Here is an 18169-nt window from a genome sequence, read left to right on the forward strand (position 1 = left end):
TTCTTCATTTCTGTGCAACTCAAAATCTTACCTATTTCTGGGCACCTTGTGCCCAGCAAACATTAAAAGAGAATTGGGGCACTTAAAAGCCAACATATTGTATCTTGCTTCTTAGTTTCAGGCTTGGGCGCCAAACCAACTTTTTAAGCAAAATGGATAGCTCGGTTGGTTAGAGTGTGGTGCTGATAACGCCAAGGCTGCAGCTTTGATCCCTGTACGCGACAGCTGCATATTCCTGCATTGCAGGGGGTTGGACTAGATGATCTTCATGGTCCCTTCCCTGTTTCCATGATTCTATGAAACGAAGCTTAAAGCATCTCAGTTTGGCTGCATCTTTGGACCCAGTGACAAAGTACAAGTCACCTTTGCTTGGAACTTGACCATTTCAAGCAGATATGCCAACTTGAATAAAATGGGGGGGCAGGTAATCCCCACCCTGCATAATCAATCACAAGATGCAGTGCGTACACACCGTTTGAATGGCAATCATCATCAACATTGGGGTGCCCCCAAAAATATTTTATGGGGGGGGAATGGGACCTTAACCCCTAGGAGTAGGCTCCTATGATTTCAGGTAACTCATATATAAACAGCTGTAGCCCTGCTTTGCGCGAGAAGAACAGCCTGCCTGGCCGAAGGTGGAACCTCCATGTAGAGGAGGAGCATAACTCCGAATGTCCGCTACTGGGAGGCCAGCAAATGATCCAGGGCTATTACCTTCAAGCCCTCCCTGTGGGCTTCCTCTAAGTACCCGATTGGCCGATTGGGTGCTCCGCTTCCTGCTCTGGGATCTCAGAGAGCTGCAGGAAAAAGCAAGGAGGAGGGAAAGAGGAGGAGGAGGTCTGGCTTAAAATAGATGTCTCCGCCTCTGTTCCCCAGGTGGGTCTCTGACGCCACCGCCACCCCAGTCTCCATCAACTCTCCCCTGGCTCTGTGCTGAATCAGCAGCCTCCAATGCCATGGCCGAGTCCCCAGGGGGAGGCACAGAGAGGTGATTTCATCGGCTGGATGTTGTCAAGGGGAGCCATCTCCCTCTTCCCTCCTCCTCCTCCTCCTCCTCTCCCTGCTGCTACTGCTGCTGTTGCTGTACAAGCCAACCCAGACTGATCTCACCAGTTCCGGTCACGTTATTCTGTGTTTACGCCTTCGCTCGCTCCCTCGCTCGCCTCTGCTTCTCCTCTAACCTGCCAGGGCCTGCTGCAAACCACCTCCGGCGCCCACCATTTCCATCACAATCACCATCACCTCCCCAGCTTTGCCAAGAGGGCGCAGGAGGAGGAGGACGGGGACCGGGGAGACGGGGAAGAAGCAGCCGAGAGAGCTAGCATGGAGTCTGCAACTTTGGGACGGGTGCCCTTGTGTGTCCACTGCGCCAGGAGGCTTTGAAGGAGATCCAGGAGGAAGAGGAGGAGAAAACCCAGTAAGGGGGCGCGAGGGGTGGCGGGAGGGGAATCTTCCCCCTCCATTCCCTCCCGCCTCCCTCCCTAATACCTCCTTCCCTCGCGCCCCCCCTCCCCGCCGGGTGTTTGTGGCTGACACGGAGGAGGGGAGCGTTTGGATAACCCTCCAGGGGTGACGAGGACCCAACCTGTTCGCCCTTCCTTGCCTTGGCATCTCCCTCCATTGATGACACCGAGTCGTAGCCACCAGTTCGTGCTGTCGCCTCCTCGTTTTGCCCAGGTAAGGAAAGCGAGGCGTTGGAAAGGGGGGGGGGGAGAATTTTCCCACTGGCTCCCTGCTAAATAATAGAAGTTTGTAGATTGGCTGGTTGTTGTTTTTCAAAAGGGTCAGGGTCAGGGAGCAGAGCTGCTTTGCAGTCCTAGAATCAGAGCGGTGGAAGGGTCCCCCAGAGGTCATTTAGTCCAACCGCCTGCTGGTGCCAGGAATCCATGGCACAGACTCAACTCATCCACCTCTGGTTAATTTCAGGAGAAGGGCAATATAGGTCAGTGTTTAGAGCATGCAGAAGAGCATCCAGGGTTCAGTCCCTGGCATTTCCAGGTAGGTCTGGGAATAGCCCCTACCTGATACCATGGAGAGAGGCTGCCAGTCAGTGTTGGCAATCCTGAGCTGAATGGACCAATGGTCTGGCTTGGTATAAGACACTTACTGTGTTCCTAAATTCAACAAAGGGAGGTTTTGAGTTTCGGGGCAGCAGAGATGGGGACTCCTCAGGCTTGGAGGAGCCTTTTTAAGCCCAGATTGGAGTGGGTGGGAAGGGTCAGAAAATGCACTCTGCTTATGCTCAAAGGCAGCTGCCCTAGGCAGAAACAAGCAAGCAGCAATTCAGTTTCCCTTAGTGCAAACACTGGAGTGTTCTCCTCTCCAGCTGCAGAGAAGAATGAAAGAGTCGGTGCCCAGCGGTGGCTCAGAGGTCAAATACCCAGCGGAGGCTGGTCCATTTGGGCAATGGGGGCTCTACCCCCACCAACCTGAGTGTCTTCCCTCAGCCAGCCCCCACCTGCCTGCCTCCTTACTTACTCTCAGCCCAGGGGGTGGCACTGCCTGTCAGCTTCTTCACCCCCCCCCTTAAAGTGTTGCCTTCGTACCACTTGAGCACTCAATCTGGTCCTTCTGCCCTTCTGACCTGCAATGATGGGTGGAGGTTCAGCTAGAAGACCTCCCAAGGTCCTTTCCAACTCTATGAGTTGGGCAAACATCCGGAGAAGAGGTCAAAACTACAGGGAAGGGCCATAGGTCAGGGGTTCAGCATGTGCTGTGCGTGCAGAAGGTCCCAGCTTCTATCCCCAGCATATCCAGGTGGGGAAGGGAATGTCCCCTTCCTGAAACCATGGAAAGCCAGTCTGGGAATTTATTTATTTGTTGCCTGTATTTATATCCCACCTTTCTCTCCAAGGAGCTCAAAGTGGGATACAGTACATGGCTCTCTTCCTCCCCGCTTTATCCACACAACAACCCTGCGACGTAGAGCTTAGGCTGGGAGATTGTGACTGACCCAAGGTCACCCAGGGAGTTTCGTGGCTGAGTGGGGATTTGAACCCTGGTCTCCCAGGTTCTAGTCCAACACTCTAACCACTACACCACACTGGCTGCAGACAATACTGAGCTGATGATCCCACTCAGCTTCCTATGTCCCGTTGGGTCGCTTCTGGGTGGGCAACCTGTATCTTAGGACTCAGTGGGTAGATTGTGCTCTAGACTGTTGTGTATCCACAGGAGGAGGGGTTACGTTTTGCCTCTGACAATGTGGGCTGTGACCCCCACACATGCTGGTGACGCCACCATCAACCTCTTCCTTTTAAAAGTTTCATCAGACTCAACAGCTGGACTTTGCTGCGACACACAAACCGAGGCTTCCTCTCTTGAGTTTGTCTAGTAAAAATGCCACTGGGAGCAATTTCTCTTGAGTTGGAAGATACCAAGGAAAACTGCATTCCCCAGGAACTGGAAACACTTCCCATATAAGGGAGCTGGTTTATATACCAAGGCAGATCATTGGTCCATGCAGATCAATAGCCGCCTCTGCTCTGGCAGGCAACTCGGCCTGCCTGTGTAATCCTAAAACGACCAAAAGTCCTGAGAAGATGAATCTCCAGAGCAAATGTTGTGCTTCTGTGGTACGGCTGTGGAATCGCAGATCTGTTCTATAGTAAAGGTTGTACCTCAATGGAAGAGCATCTGCTTTGCATCCAGACAGTCCCGGGTTCCATCTCCTGGCATCTCCAGGTAGGATTCCCACTGGGGGTCAAGGGGAACCCTGTCTGAAACTCTGCAGGTCCACTGCCAGTCAGTGTAGACAATATAGGGCTAGCTGGACCAGTGGTCTGACTCAATGTGAGGCAACTTCCTGTGTACCTTGGTTCCTCTTTTCCACAGTCACTCTCCCTCTGACCCACATGCCTTTCTTCTCATGAAAGGGCCCCCTTCTTTCCTACAAACCTGGTTGAAATATAATAAATCAGAAGCCCTGGTTTGGTTCCCAAGCGCCCATTGGTAGCGATAGGGCAGAAGGCAGGGAGCCGAACAGTAGGTGGCGCCAGAGGCAATGACAAGCAGAGCAAACTGATTCTAGTTTGGGCTCCATCCCTCCCCGCTGAGTGCTGCAGGGGCAACAGAGCAGAAATCTGACAGGCAAGGCCAGGGCCACCTTCTGGACTGGTTGCATGTGAGAAGGCAGGCAGATGGGGGTGGCTGAGGGCAGACTGATGCTGGTGGGCAGCGCCCCGGGTGCCCTTACAGACAAGCCTCCACTGGTTAGAGGTTAGGTGGGCAGATCAAGAGCAGAACCTCCCTGTTTTAATACTAATACTACTAATAAACATTCTTGCTAGAGATGTTTACTTGGCACTTCCCTTGATTTTAGTTAAGTACCTAGAGAGCATCACTGTATTCTCTTGGGTGTATAGTCTCAATGCTCCTTAATGCATTTTTACCTACTTTGCAATTGCCGAAACCCGCAAGGGAAAAGCACCTGAGTTTGCTCATTGTTTGTTCGTTTATTGTTTAGTTTATAAATCTTTCCTTAAAAAAACAAAACAGTAAGCCACTTTTAATAGCACCAGCGGAAAAGCAAGATCTCAGTGTCTGAAGGGCGCAGTTCCAGAAGCACGTAACCAATTCCCATTGTACTCAATGGGGCTTACTTCTGAGTAGGCATATAACATTCCACTGCTCCCTCTCTTACGAATCGGTGTCCTTTATGAGGTTCCCAGATCCATAGCTGCCAAGTTTTCCCTTTTCTCACGAGGAAGCCTATTCAGCATAATGGAAAATCCCTGAAAAAAAGGGATAACTTGGCAGCTATGCCCAGATCTTTTCTTGGGGACATTGTTCAGCATCATTGATTTAATTTATTTGCGTTAGGAGCACAGACAGAAATATCTGCCAGAGGTTCATTGGTTGGTTAGTTGTTTTTTTGAAATAGTTCAGAGGCTCAGTGATAAAGCATATGTGGAAGCAAAAGGTCTTGGGGTCAATCCCCAGGTAAGGTCGGGGAAGACATCTGCCTGAAACCCTGGAGAGATGCTGTCAGTCAGTGCCAACATTACTGATCTAAATGGACCGCTAGTTTGACTGTATAAGGCAGCTAGCTCTCTGTGTTTCTGTGCTCCTGGGCCATCTTTTTAAAAACCACTTTAAAAACCACATAAAACTACATAATCATATTCTAATAAAAATCTAGTCCTTTGAAATAGGTGTTTTAAAAGTTTCACATGGCAGCAGGGCACTCGTGTAACATTAGCTGAAACAGTGAAGTGGTTTAACACCAGCAACACTATCATTAAATTGTTTCTAGATTCAGACCAGCATCTCAGCTGGAAACCAAAAGAGATGGATTTTTAAGCCCTGTTTAAAAACCCTTGTAGATGGGGCCAAATGTATCTCTCTTGGGAAGGGGTTCCACAAACATGGAGCCACCACCCAAGAAGCCCTGTGTCTCACGCCCTCCAATCCCAAGGATCTTAAATGTGGGTCTGTAAGCAAGCCCTTCAGAAGTCAAACTCAAAGGCAGGTTCAGATAGGATACCATGTATTCAGCTGAGTGCCTAGCAGAAGGAGTTGCATAAATAGGCTTTGAAGCCACTTTGCAATTCTTTGAGCGCATATCTAGGTGTAAGCCCAGCTGAAAATGGGACTTGCTTCAACAGAATCGTGTTGAAAATCACTTAACCTACAATTCTGTGAATCATCTAGATTTCTCATTCAGTGTCTAATTAAACACCATATTTGGAATTTTAAAAAAGAGCTGTTTTATTTTTATTTTTTGCATGTATAAACCACCTTTATCTTCTAAGGAGAACTAGGTGGTGCATTTGGTTCACTTCCTCCCCATTCCATCCTCAGAGCAACCCTGCGAGGTAGGCTAGGTTAAGAGATTGTGACTGGCCCAAGGTGACCCAGTGAGCTTCATGGCTGAGTTGGGATTCAAACCTTGGTCTTCCAGGTCATAGATTTCAGTTGGCAGAACGTGAGACTGTTAATCTCAGGGTTGTGGGTTCAAGACCCATGTTGGGCAAAAGATTCCTGTGTCACATGGGTTTGGACTAGATGACGCTCATGGCCTCTTCCAACTCTACGATTCTATGGTTCTGCTCTGTACAAGAACAACACCCTGTTTAATTTGTTTTTATTCAAACAGGTGGAACGTACAAATATATTCAAATATAGCAGTTGCTTGATGTGTTTAAAGCCAATGTCTTTCGGGACATCAACCTACAGGAAACGCTTGACAGAGGGTGTTTGGAGAGCGGCAGCAGCTCCCTCTTCCCGCAAGCGACGATTGCCGTGAGGGCAACTCACGAATCCACTTCTAATTCCCTCTAGGCTCTGACGGTTGACAACTGTGTTGCGATGGAGACCCTGTCCCTGGAGCACCATATCCAAAGTGTGCAAAGACACATCGCCTTCTTGAAGAAGGAGCAGATGGAACTCCTCCACGATTTGCACCTGGAGATCCTGCACTTACAGAAGCACTGCACAGGTGAGCTGAGCGGGTTGTGGGGCAGGGAACCGGTGGCCCTCCAAGTCTCGTGGGGCTCCCTGACCACACAGACCATGCAGGTTGGGTCTGGCAGGAGTTGTGGGCTTCCAGAAGTTATGGGTGTCCCCGTCTCTCACTGGAGGGAGATCTTGAACTCCAAGATACTACCGTGTTTCCCCTTTTTTAAGGCGTAGTCATAAAGTAAGCCATGGCAGGATTTTTAACCTTTTGCAAAATATAAGACATACGCCCCAGCCAACCAGTGGGACCCAGCATACCAGCTGTGGCACCAGCAGGAGGAGGCCTGCTGTCCCGCCACCCAGAACTGGCTGCTGGAGCACACAGAGTGCCCAGCAGTGCCGGGCGGAGCTCCAGAGCCAGCGGCTTCGCCTCCACCCAACCGAGGAGGCCTGCTGTCCCGCCGCCTGGAACCGGCTGCTGGAGCGGGCGGAGCGCCCAGCAGCACCAGGCGGAGCGCCAGAGCCAGCAGCCTTGCCTCCGCCCAGCCGAGGAGGCCTGCCTTCCTGCCTCCTGGAAATGGCTGCTGGAGCGGGCGGAGCGTCCAGCACCTCAAAGCGCCCAGCAGTGCCCCGAGCCAGCGGCCTGGCCCGGCGAGGAGACCATAAGGTACCGTAAAAACCGTAATAAAAAAATAAGACATCCCACTGAAAATAAGCCACCCTGTGGAAAAAAAGTAAAAAGACGGTGTCTTAAAAAAGGGGAAACACGGTATTCCTTTCTTTTTCCTGTAGGACTAATTGCAGTCGTTAACAGTCAACAGGTTTACCATTCCCATTGAGTCAATCACCCATCTCCTACCACCCTTCTGAGAAAAACCCCACCCCACCATCCCCACTAGTGACCCCATGTTGCTACTCAGCTTCAAAAAAAAAAAAAGTAACCCCAGATTCATTGAAAAAAATCTGGTAACCATACCAGGTACGGTATGTTTGCACAGCAAGCAAGAGGAGTCTCAGGACTGGATAAGGTACAGCTCAGAAGGATCATCCACACTTCGATTTGTCCCACCACTTTCCCCTGAGAAAAACTTGCACTTTGCCATTGAATTGGAGCAAACGTCAAAACGGGTTTTCTGCGAGTTGATGTGTGCTCTGATTCAGTGGTAAAAAGAGTGGGTTTTCCCAGGGAAAGTGGTGGGTCAAATATAGAACCTCTTAGACCCGTGGTTTCTAGGCATGGGGCAAGCAGAAGTGTGTACAAGCCCTGAGTTGGTTGATGTTCTTGCTGGAATTTCCAGGACCTAGGAAGGCAAGCCAATGCCAGCTCAACATCCAACTTGTCTCTTCCAATTACTGCTCTTACTTTTAGAGGAGGCTCTGGAGGGAACTGGCTAGCATGTCTGGTGGTAACACAGGGGAAAGGTCTTTCCCTGACAACGGGCTTGAACCCTCTCCTTAACTGCACCTCCTTGCATGCCTGCCCACCCAGTGGCATAGCATGGGGTGGTTGCCCAGGTGCAAAAAAAATTAGGGACACAAAATTTCAACACCTGGTGCTGCTTCAATACAGTTGCTTGCTTCTGTCACTGGGATCCGTTGAAAATGACTTCTCCATACAAACCAGTAAGTGACCTCTCCAGACAACGGAACGACTCTTCTTTTCCTATCTCTACTGCTGCAATCTCTTGGGTGATGCAGACTCCACTAGCCAGTTGGATGCACATGTATACTCTGTCCATTTCCCACCCTCCTATCCCACTCCGAATTGCCCCGGGCTCTGGCAACCCATGCTACGCCACTGTGCCCACCAACTCCCTCTCTGGCTCCAAAGTTTATTAGGGTTCCAGCATTGTTTTTTGGACTCCACTGGGACCTTCCCTGGGGTCATCTGGTTCTAACTCTCCAGACTCCTCCCATCCCCTCCTCCTGATCTGACCGCTCCCTCCAAGCCACCTCCAAGGGACTGCAGCTCCCACCAGGCCCAGCCAGCATGGCCAGTGGTCAGAAGCAATGGGATTTGGAGTCCAGCAACATCTGGAGGGACCACTGGATTCCCATCCGTGGCAAAGAGCATCAGTATGTACACACAGCCAGAGGTTTCTGGTTGTAGACCCAACAGCTTCTTAGAAAGAACTTTAAGAGTCAGGCAGCAATTGAAGACATTGGGAGATTGTGTCATCTGCTGCCTGGAAAGATTTAAAGGATGCCAGAGTAAGGCCACATTCACACCCTATATCTAAAGCACTATGGCACCACTTTAACCAGCCATGACTTCCTCCAAAGAATTCTGGGAGCTGTAGTTTGGTGCTCCCAGAGCTATAGTTCCCAGAATGGTCTAACAGTCAATCCCTCTTCCCTCTTCTGGGATTTGTAGCTCTGTAAGGAAAACAGGGGTCTCCTAGCAAATCTCAGCCTCCTTATCAAACTACTGCTCCTAGAATCATTTGGGTGAAGCCATGCTTTAAATGTATGGTGCAAATGTGGCTTACCTTAGTAATCAGTTCTCTAATTGGTTTCCTTCTGGGAATACACGTCGAATGAAAGAGAGGTTTTTCTACCACATCTTCTCTCTCTCTCTCTCTTTTAGCAAACGCAGTTGGAATTGTAATTAGGATGGTTGGTTTAAATTTGATTTCAACGCAATCCAGTTTAAGACGTTCATTTCTGTTAGGGCGGATGACTAAACAGTGTTTTGAGTTACAATAGACAAAAGCCTGGGGACGGGGAGGGGAGAACATATGAGTGTGAGCGTTTTGTTAATCCAGCAGTCCTTTGCCTGATCCAAGATTGTGGGAGGGAGCCACTGTGGGGGAGGGGCAAAGTACATTGTGTGTTACAAAGCCATCATTAAACCCCCCAGTGTCTCCTCCTCTTCAAAGAGGATTAATTTCAGCCCTGTGCCATGTGCATCAGTGTTAAGTGATCTCATTTGTGCCGGTTTTGGCGCATGGGTGGGGGGGCGGGCGGGCCATCGCGCATCCAGCCAGCTTGCAGAAGTCTCTTCTGAAGAGACAAAGGAAGCTGTGGATCCAGCATTTAGTTCCCTCGGTTGCTGCTCAAGTTCCAGAAGTGTAATCCGAAAGGAAGTTGCAGAAGCAAAAGGTTGCCAGCAGAGAATGAGGAGATTAACTTGGTTTAGGGTTAAGTCATTCTTCCTTGCGCTTGACCCAGAAAGTGCAGCTGGCGCAGAATGCTGCAGCAAGGTTGCTGACAGGTGTCAGGCCCCCATCTGCATATATAGCACCTGTTCTCAGAGATCCGCACTGCATTTGCTACTGGGCCAAGTTTAAGGTGTTAGAATATAAAGCTTTAACAAGCTTGGGACCAGTTTATGTGCAGGATCACCTTAGCCAATAATAATAATAATAATAATAATAATAATAATAAATTTATCATTTATACCCCACCCATCTGGCTGGGCCTCACCTGCCACTCTGGGCGGCTTCCAACAAACATTAAAATACATCAAATATCACAGATTAAAAACTTCCCTAAACAGGGCTGCCTTTAGGTATTTTCTAAATGTCAGGTAGTTGTTTATCTCTCTGACCTCTGATGGGAGAGTGTTCCACAGGGCAGGTGCCACTACCGAGAAGGCCCTCTGCCTGGTTCCCTGCAGCTTTACTTCTCACAGTGAGGGAACCGCCAGAAGGCCCCCGGCGCTGGACCTCAGTGTCCGGGCAGAACAATGGGGGCAGAGACGCTCCTTCAGGTATACTGGACCGAGGCCGTTTAGGGCTTTGAAGGTCAGCACCAACACTTTGAATTGTGCTCGGAAACATACTGGGAGCCAATGTAGGTCTTTCAAGACAGTGTTATGTGGTCTCGGCGGCCACTCCCAGTCACCAGCCTAGCTGCCATATTCTGGATTGGTTGTAGTTTCCGGGTCACCTTCAAAGGTAGCCCCACATAGAGCGCAATATATGCCCACTCAACCTTCTTCCATCTGTGGAACTGGCACGATGACGAGTCCCCCATAATATTCATTCTGCAACTGTTAAGAGAATCAATCTTTTAGTATGGTAGCAACCTACACTTTGAAACTCCCTGTGTATTGAACTCACTCAATTTCAATGGGGGAAGGATGAGAGGGGCAGGGCCCTGCAAACACCAGAGAAGACTTCTGTCCCGTGGGCACCATATTAGCAAATCATGATCTTGGAGTGCTCCTGAGGTAGAAACATACAGGTGAAACTCGGATAATTAGAATATTGTCAAAAAGTGCATTTATTTCAGTAACGCAACTTAAAAGGTGAAACTCATATATGAGATAGATGCATGACATGCAAAGCAAGATATGTCAAGCCTTTATTTGCTGTAATGGTAATTATTTGTTATTAGGCGGGTCAATTATACATGGAATGTAATCAATGAAATGTAATAGCAATGTTTATTTTTGTATTATTATAACTATTTGTTTTATTACTGTGGAATTTCCAAAAGAAAGCATTTGTAAAAATGAAAAGAAAAATAAAAAGTTGCATTAGTGAAACAAATGCACTTTTCGACGATATTCTAATTTTCCGAGTTTCACCTGTATTTATGGTTGACTTCTCTACGCCCCGCTGGACAACAGTGTACAGTATGTATGACTTCCATTGGAGCTCTCCGGGGTCCTGAAGATGATTAACCTGCTTTCTACAGTACTTAGAACTGCTGCTCTAGGTAGCAGGCAGGGTGAGCCACTTCAGGACTTAGGAGAGCTCCTAGGGAAGGCATGTGTTACTGTCCAGCGGTAGGTAGATTCAGGTCCTGAGAGACGTCCCAAGGAAAGTTGGGTGTTGTTGCTTCAGCAGTTTCTGGGTGAGCCACAGGTAGGCATTCGCTCTCTTGTTAGTGGTAAAGGAATCTTCGGGGTGATTTAGCGAAGGAAAACAACTAAGCCTAGAAGACTTAAGCATACACTTACAGTACTCCTCACGGCTCAAAATTGTAACCTTCAATAAGAGCTTTGTTACATATTGTATCGGAGAAGGACTAAGCCAAAACAGGAGTGGATGCTTCCCCTCCGCCATCCTCTCTCCTCTGCTCCAGTTTCATTAGAAAACCTTCAATTGGCTCACTCCCCGCCCCAGAAAAGAGACAAGCTATGTATCACTTTGACCACACTTCAAAATAAAGTCGCTCTGTTTTCCCATTACTTCGGTAGTCTTGCCCACCTGCATTTTCTTTCTATAGAACCGCCAAATGAAACATTTGTTTTCCAGTGACACAATCATACCAACAAAGCAGGCTCGTGCTCAATGACCAAAATAAAAAAAGGAAGACTGAACTTACTTAATGCCTTCCTTCTGCCTCAAATGCATTAGCCTGTTAGGTTGGGGGTTGGATTGGTGACCCATGCCAGCCCACTTGCTTCTGCTTGCCTTGCTGCTGTGCAAGTTGTGTGTGGTCTTTTAGGTGCAGGAAACGGGCAGACAGCTCCCTGGTGGCATGGAGATCAGCTAGGAGATCCTGCTTGCCCTCCTCTTCCACTGAGGAACCCCCCCCCCAAGGTTCAAAAGCTGTAAACCCAATAGCTTATTCTACATCAGGGGTGGGGAACCCGTTTTTTAAAACCGGGCAGCCCGGCATCATTCCGGGCCCCCATACCAGTGGTGGGCAGGACCAGGAGCAAATGTGGGTGGAGCCACATATACTACATAAAATAAGCCATAGCAGGATTTTTAAGCATTCAAGGAATATAAGCCATACCCTGAAAATAAGCCATAGTGTTGTTGTTTTTAGAGGGAAAAGAAATATAAGACGGTGTCTTATTTTCAGAGAAACACAGGTATTATCAGAATGCAAGGACGCATCGCAGCGAAGCAAAAAGTGAGGTGTAGGGTCTGAGGAGAAGGGGCGCAGGTATAAAACTGCTAGCACATCTGCAAAGCTAAGCAGGGTACGGTATGGTTTCAAATTGGGTGGGGGACTGTGTGTTGAGATTGCTGGGGGTTGGACTAGATAACCCTCGAGATCCCTTCCAGTCCTACAATTCTACAGTTCTATGGTATGGCTGGGGAGGGCGGATTAGGGGGATTAGGGCTACACCCCCCCGTGAGTCCTGGATGGCTGCAGTCAGCCTCTCAGCCCAAAGACTCCCAATCCGCTCCCATGTGTGAGTCATTTCCGAAACACAATTGTGTTCCCTGAGTAGCCACCAGAAAGAAAAAGGGCCCAACTCTCCAGTCCTTTGTAATCCCCACATTTCCAGTGTCAGGTTTTGCGGGAAGATAAATGCTGTTAACAATACTGGAATGAGTCATTTCTTGGAAAGTGCCTGACATACGAAAGGCGCAACTTGGCCCTCCTCCCATCCTGCCCAAATTTAGGCGGAAAATGTATGCTTCCAATTCTCCTCACCCCATTCTTTCTGTAGTCCTGGGAAGGTAAAATGGGAACCTTAGTTAGAATTGCCATGATCCAAAAAGAAGTGGACGTCTCACACAAAGGGATCGTGAGGATGTGTTTCTTTAGATGCTAATCATCAAAACACTCAGCTGAAACATTCAGTTTTGTTTCTTTTTTAAATATATATTTATTAGTTTTATAAAACAAAACATACAACACAAAAAACACACAAATTACACACCAATACAAAATACAAACACTACAATAAGAAAAGATATCAAATCAATCTTCTAACATAAATCTTTATCGACTTCCTCCATTCCCTCCCAGCTATGTTTCTTTATATTACTTCCTTAGTGCTTTCCAAATCTTAATTGCAATCTTTTTTAATGATTATCTATACCTATTAATACTCTTAATGACTTATCAATACTATAAATCTCTTATACTTATCTCAAAATACAATCCTATTCTGATAAATCTTAAAATTCAATACAATAATAACACTTAACTAAATCTTAATACATAATAAACTTAACTGAGACTCTTCTACAACCTCCTTCTACTTCCAAATCTGTTGCTAAAAACTACTAATCTTACAATTCTTTTCTAAATAAACTTTAAATTTCTTCCAAGCTTCTTCCACCGATTCTTCCCCCTGGTCCCGGAGTCTCCCAGTCAGCTCAGACAGTTCCATAAATTCTATCAGCTTCATCTGCCAGTCATCCACTGTGGGTATATCTTCAGTTTTCCAATTCCTTGCTAATACAATTCTAGCTGCTGTTGTAGCATACAGAAAAAAAGTAATATCTTTCTTGGATAATTCCTCTCTACTTATCCCAAGTAAAAAAGCTTCTGGTTTCTTAACAAACGTGTTTTTCAACACTTTCTTCAATTCATTATAAATCTTATCCCAGAAGCTCTTTACTTGGGGGCATGTCCACCACATATGGTAAAAGGTTCCTTCCACATTCTTACATTTCCACCATTTATTCAGTTTTGTTTCTGAAGCGATAATGAAACGCCAGAATTGGGCAATGGTTTTGGCCAATAACGGGAAATAATAGTACCACTCATTCTGCCTTGGTCAGACCACACCTGGAATACTGTGTTCTGTTCTGGGCACCACAATTTAAGAATGATATTGACAAGCTGGAACATGTGCAGAGGAGGGCACCCAAGATGATCAAGGGTCTGGAAACCAAGTCTGATGAGGAACGGTTGAGGGAGTTGGGTTACGTTTAGTCTGGTAAAAGAGGAGACTGAGGGGAGATATGATAGCCATCCTCAAATATCTGAAGGGCTGTCACTTGGAGGATAGAGCAAGCTTGTTTTGCCCTGCTCTGGAGGGTAGAACTCGAACCAACAGCTTCAAGATTCTGACTAAACAGGAAGAATTTCCTGAAGGTAAGAGCTGTTTGACAGTGGAATGTCAGTGGACCCTCCTTCTCTGGTGGTTTTCAAGCAGAGGTTGGATTGTCGTCTGTGATGGGTGCTTTGAGATAGTGGATATTCCTGCATCCCAGGGGGTTGGACTAGATGACCCTCAGGCTCCCTTCCAACTACAATTCTATGAGTTTCAAAAAAACCTGCACGTTAGTTAGAATTGCATACAAAACTGTCTGTGCCAAGAAAGAATCGCACTGAAAGGCTAGTGGAGCTTCATGAGGACTTTCTGTTTGTTTGTTTTTTAGAAAAACACAAACTGATGTGGAAATGTGGAGAGCTGAACGTAACATTGGGGGGGGGGATGAGAAACTGGAATTGGCAGATTCGCCCATCTCTGCCAGAGAGATGCTGCGGAGTTACTGCAGCTGCAGGAAGGAGGAAGGAGGAGGTGGGCATAAGGCTGCCCGTATTGATTTGCAATAGGATAGCAGGAGAGATTTGAATAGCTTACCAGAAATTGCTGTGCCTAGTCCATTACTTGTATGTTTCCGCCACTGATCTCATTCTCAGAGGATCCGGAGGGGAGGGGGAGGGGGAGGAAGTGAAGGTTCAGCCCTGTCGATCACTGTCTCAAAGTCACAGCAATTACTAGCAAAAAGGTGGGGAACCTGTGTGGCCCTCCAGATGTTGTTGGACTTCCATCAGCCCCAGCTTGCATGGCCAATGACCAGGCTGATGAGGTTTGTTCTCCAGTGCAATTCTCAAGCAAGGAAGGTTAGAGTCAACATGAAAACTTGTTCTTGTTCTTTTTCGGCCTCCTCGTTTTCCTATGTGCTCCCCCCCCCCCCAGGTTTGTTCCACCATTCTTCTTAATTTCATGTCAGTCCATTAATTATTTTTGGAGGCATCAAATAAGGCCTGAGATAGCTCAGTTGGTGGAGCATGAGACTCTTAACCTCAGGGTCGTGGGCTCGAGCTCCATGTTGGGCAAAAGATTCCTGCATTGCAGGGGGTTGGACTAGATGACCCTCGTAGTCCCTTCCAACTCCACAATTCTATCAGGCTCAGTTATTAGAAAAGAAAGTCTGAGGAACAAAAATAGATGTGACGCCATGAGAGATCCAGGATTTGGACTCACCTGTGGTTCTTGCTTTTGCTTCAAAACACTTCTGTGTGTCCAAGCTAAAGGGATGAAATTCAATTCAGTTGATATTTAAAGGCACATCTACCTAATTCAAACCAAAACGCAGCTGTCCTTTGGCGTTCTCACTTCTCCAAATTTTGCAACGAAGTTCTCCAACCAAACAATGTTTACAAAAGTACTCCAATAGAAATTCTGTGATAAAATAATGTTTACAAGAATGCATATACTAGGGAAAGTGTGCATGAATGCATATATTAGTGAGGTCATGAAGTTCTCTTTTAAAAGAAAAAACAGAGAGAGAGAATTTGGACAGAAAGGGGGAGAACCGAACATAAGGCTGAAAAAATGAGGACGTGAAATAAATTGAAATTGGCAGAATAACACACACCCCATCCTTAGGCCAGACATAGTGAAGTTGAGCTCACAAGGGCTGGGGTAAGGAAACGATGGCTCCAGAGTTTCGGCTGAACTACAGCTCCTATCACCCCCAAACAGTGGCCAGTTTGGCTGGGGCTGGTGGAAGTTGAAATCCAACCACATCTGTAGGGCCACAGGTTAGCCATGCCGATTTAGACTAAAATCTAGAAGAGTTTCCTGGTGGTGCAAGCTGTTCAGTCAGCAGGCATCCCCAAACTGCGGCCCTCCAGATGTTTTGGCCTACAACTCCCATGATCCCTAGCTAACAGGACCAGTGGTCAGGGATGATGGGAATTGTAGTCCAAAACATCTGGAGGGCCAAAGTTTGCGGATGCTTTGAATGTGGTGGGCTCTCCTTCGTAATCAGAGCCCAAATGGCCACCTATCAGAGATGCCAGAGCAATGGGTTTCTGGTAACAGCATCCCTGATAGGTGAACCTTTGAGGCACCTCCCAGCTCTGTGATTCTAAGGTTCTCCACCCCAGCGAGAATCCACAGAGCAGGCGGGAAACTCCAACGTGGTGACTTTTGCAGCTCTCGTTGATGCAGTTCAAAGAAGGTACCCATCTGGTCTTTCCTCAATGGGGACAGAACAGGAACAGTTGTTCTTCGCAACTAAACGATTTGCAGGAGGCTGTGTTTCGTTTTGGTTTTTTGCAGCTCTGTGATCAGCAACAGAAGAAAAGAGACAGGCCAAAGAAGAAGCAATTGTGCTTGAACTGCAACTTTAATTTGCAAAGCTTGCATGAGTCGTACAAGTCAAAGAATGCAGTGCTTTTTTTAGGGGCTGGCTGCAGAATGCTCATTCTGTTCTTTGTTTAGAACATTGGGTATGAATAGCAGCCTGTTTGTCACGGGCTCTGAGTGGAGCAGGAGCTGGCAAGGCCAGGACAGAGGAGACAACAAGTGGCCATCAAATGACCACTGAGAAGGATCCAGTGGGCTGGGAAGGTCTCTACCTGGGTGAGGAGAGCCCAGGGAAGATGATCCTGGGGAACGACCTAATGGGGTGAATTTCCCTTGCCTTGTCTCCCCACCAGTCCCCACAGTGCAAGGCACAGGCCCCAGCTCCACCTGTCAGAGGGTGGTTCTGGCTCATTACCTCACCTGTGGTGCCACCAACTCTGCCTCTGGGAATGTCATAAACCAGGCATCCCCAAACTGCGGCCCTCCAGATGTTTTGGCCTACAACTCCCATGATCCCTAGCTAACAGGACCAGTGGTCAGGGATTATGGGAATTGTAGTCCAAAACATCTGGAGGGCCAAAGTTTGGGGGTGCCTGTCATAAACCATGATCTGCACTAAGGCAGGGATGTCCAGCTCCACAAATATAAGATGTGGGGCTTCTGGCTTACTCGCAGTACACGTGAAAAAGATCTAGGGGGTCTTAGTGGACCACAAGCTTAACATAAGTCAGCAGTGTGATACAGCAGCAAAAAAAAGGCTACTGCTATTCTAGGCTGCATCAACAGAAGTCTAGTACTGTATCCAGGTCAGGTCAAGTCATAGTACTGCTCTATTCTGCTTTGGCAAAACCACACTCGTAGTACAGTGGTACCTCGGTTTAAGAACAGTTCAATAATAATAATACATTTTATTTATACCCCGCCCTCCCCAGCCAAGGCCGGGCTCAGAGCGGCTAACACCAAATATAAAACAACTACAGTGGAACCTTGGTTTACAAACACAATTGGTTCTGGAAGTCTGTACTTAACCTGAAGCGTACTTAACCTGAAGCGAACTTTCCCATTGAAAGTGATGGAAAGTGGATTAATCCGTTGCAGACAGGTCCGTGGAGTACTTAAACTGAAAATACTCAAACCGAGGCATACTTAAACCAAGGTATGACTGTAGTTAAAATACATTTCAACAACAAGCCTAAATACATTAAAAGTAAAAATTAAAAATTAAAAATGCAGCCTCATACAATAGGGAAAAAGAAAGGGAAAAGGGGGGAGGGGATCAGGTTGGCTCCAGGCCAAATGCCAGGTGAAACAACTCTGTCTTACAGGCCCTGCGGAAAGAAATCAGGTCCCGCAGGTCCCTGGTCCCAGGAGAAAGAGCATTCCACAAGGTCGGGGCCAGTGTTGAGAAGGCCCTGGTTCTAGTTGAGGCTAATCTGATTACTTTCGGGCCAAGGACCTCTAAGATGTTACTATTTAAGAACGATTTGGTTTACAAACTCCGCAAAACCGGAAATAGTGTCTTGGTTTGAGAACTTTACCTTGGTCTAAGGACAGAATCGGAACAGTGGAAGGGCACTGGTGGTGTGAGCCATCATTAGGGAAAGCGTGCCTTGGTTTAAGAACGGTGTTGGTTTAAGAACGGACTTCCAGAACGGATTAAGTTCGTAAACCAAGGTACCACTGTATTGCGTCTAGTTCTGCGTGCCACGATTTAAGATGTTGACAAGTGGGAATGTGTGTAGAGGAGACTGAAAGGAGATATGATAGCCACCTTCAAATATATGCAGGGCGGTCATA

General features: G+C 47.5%; 1 protein-coding gene across 1 annotated transcript in view; it reads left to right on the forward strand.

Moving 5' to 3' along the window:
• Positions 1 to 809: 809 nt before the first annotated feature.
• CCDC92B (coiled-coil domain containing 92B) overlaps positions 810 to 18169 on the forward strand; it is a 29612-nt gene continuing 12252 nt past the window's right edge. Inside the window, exons 1-2 of the mRNA XM_035140078.3 lie at positions 810 to 1680; positions 6286 to 6442. Of these exons, the coding sequence (XP_034995969.2) occupies positions 1627 to 1680; positions 6286 to 6442 (211 nt within the window). The 5' untranslated portion in view covers positions 810 to 1626. The remainder of the gene's footprint in view (positions 1681 to 6285; positions 6443 to 18169) is intronic.

Source organism: Zootoca vivipara, chromosome 14 (genome assembly GCF_965207765.1).
Source record: "Zootoca vivipara chromosome 14, rZooViv2.hap1.1, whole genome shotgun sequence".
Classification (NCBI taxonomy): Eukaryota; Metazoa; Chordata; class Lepidosauria; order Squamata; family Lacertidae; genus Zootoca; species Zootoca vivipara.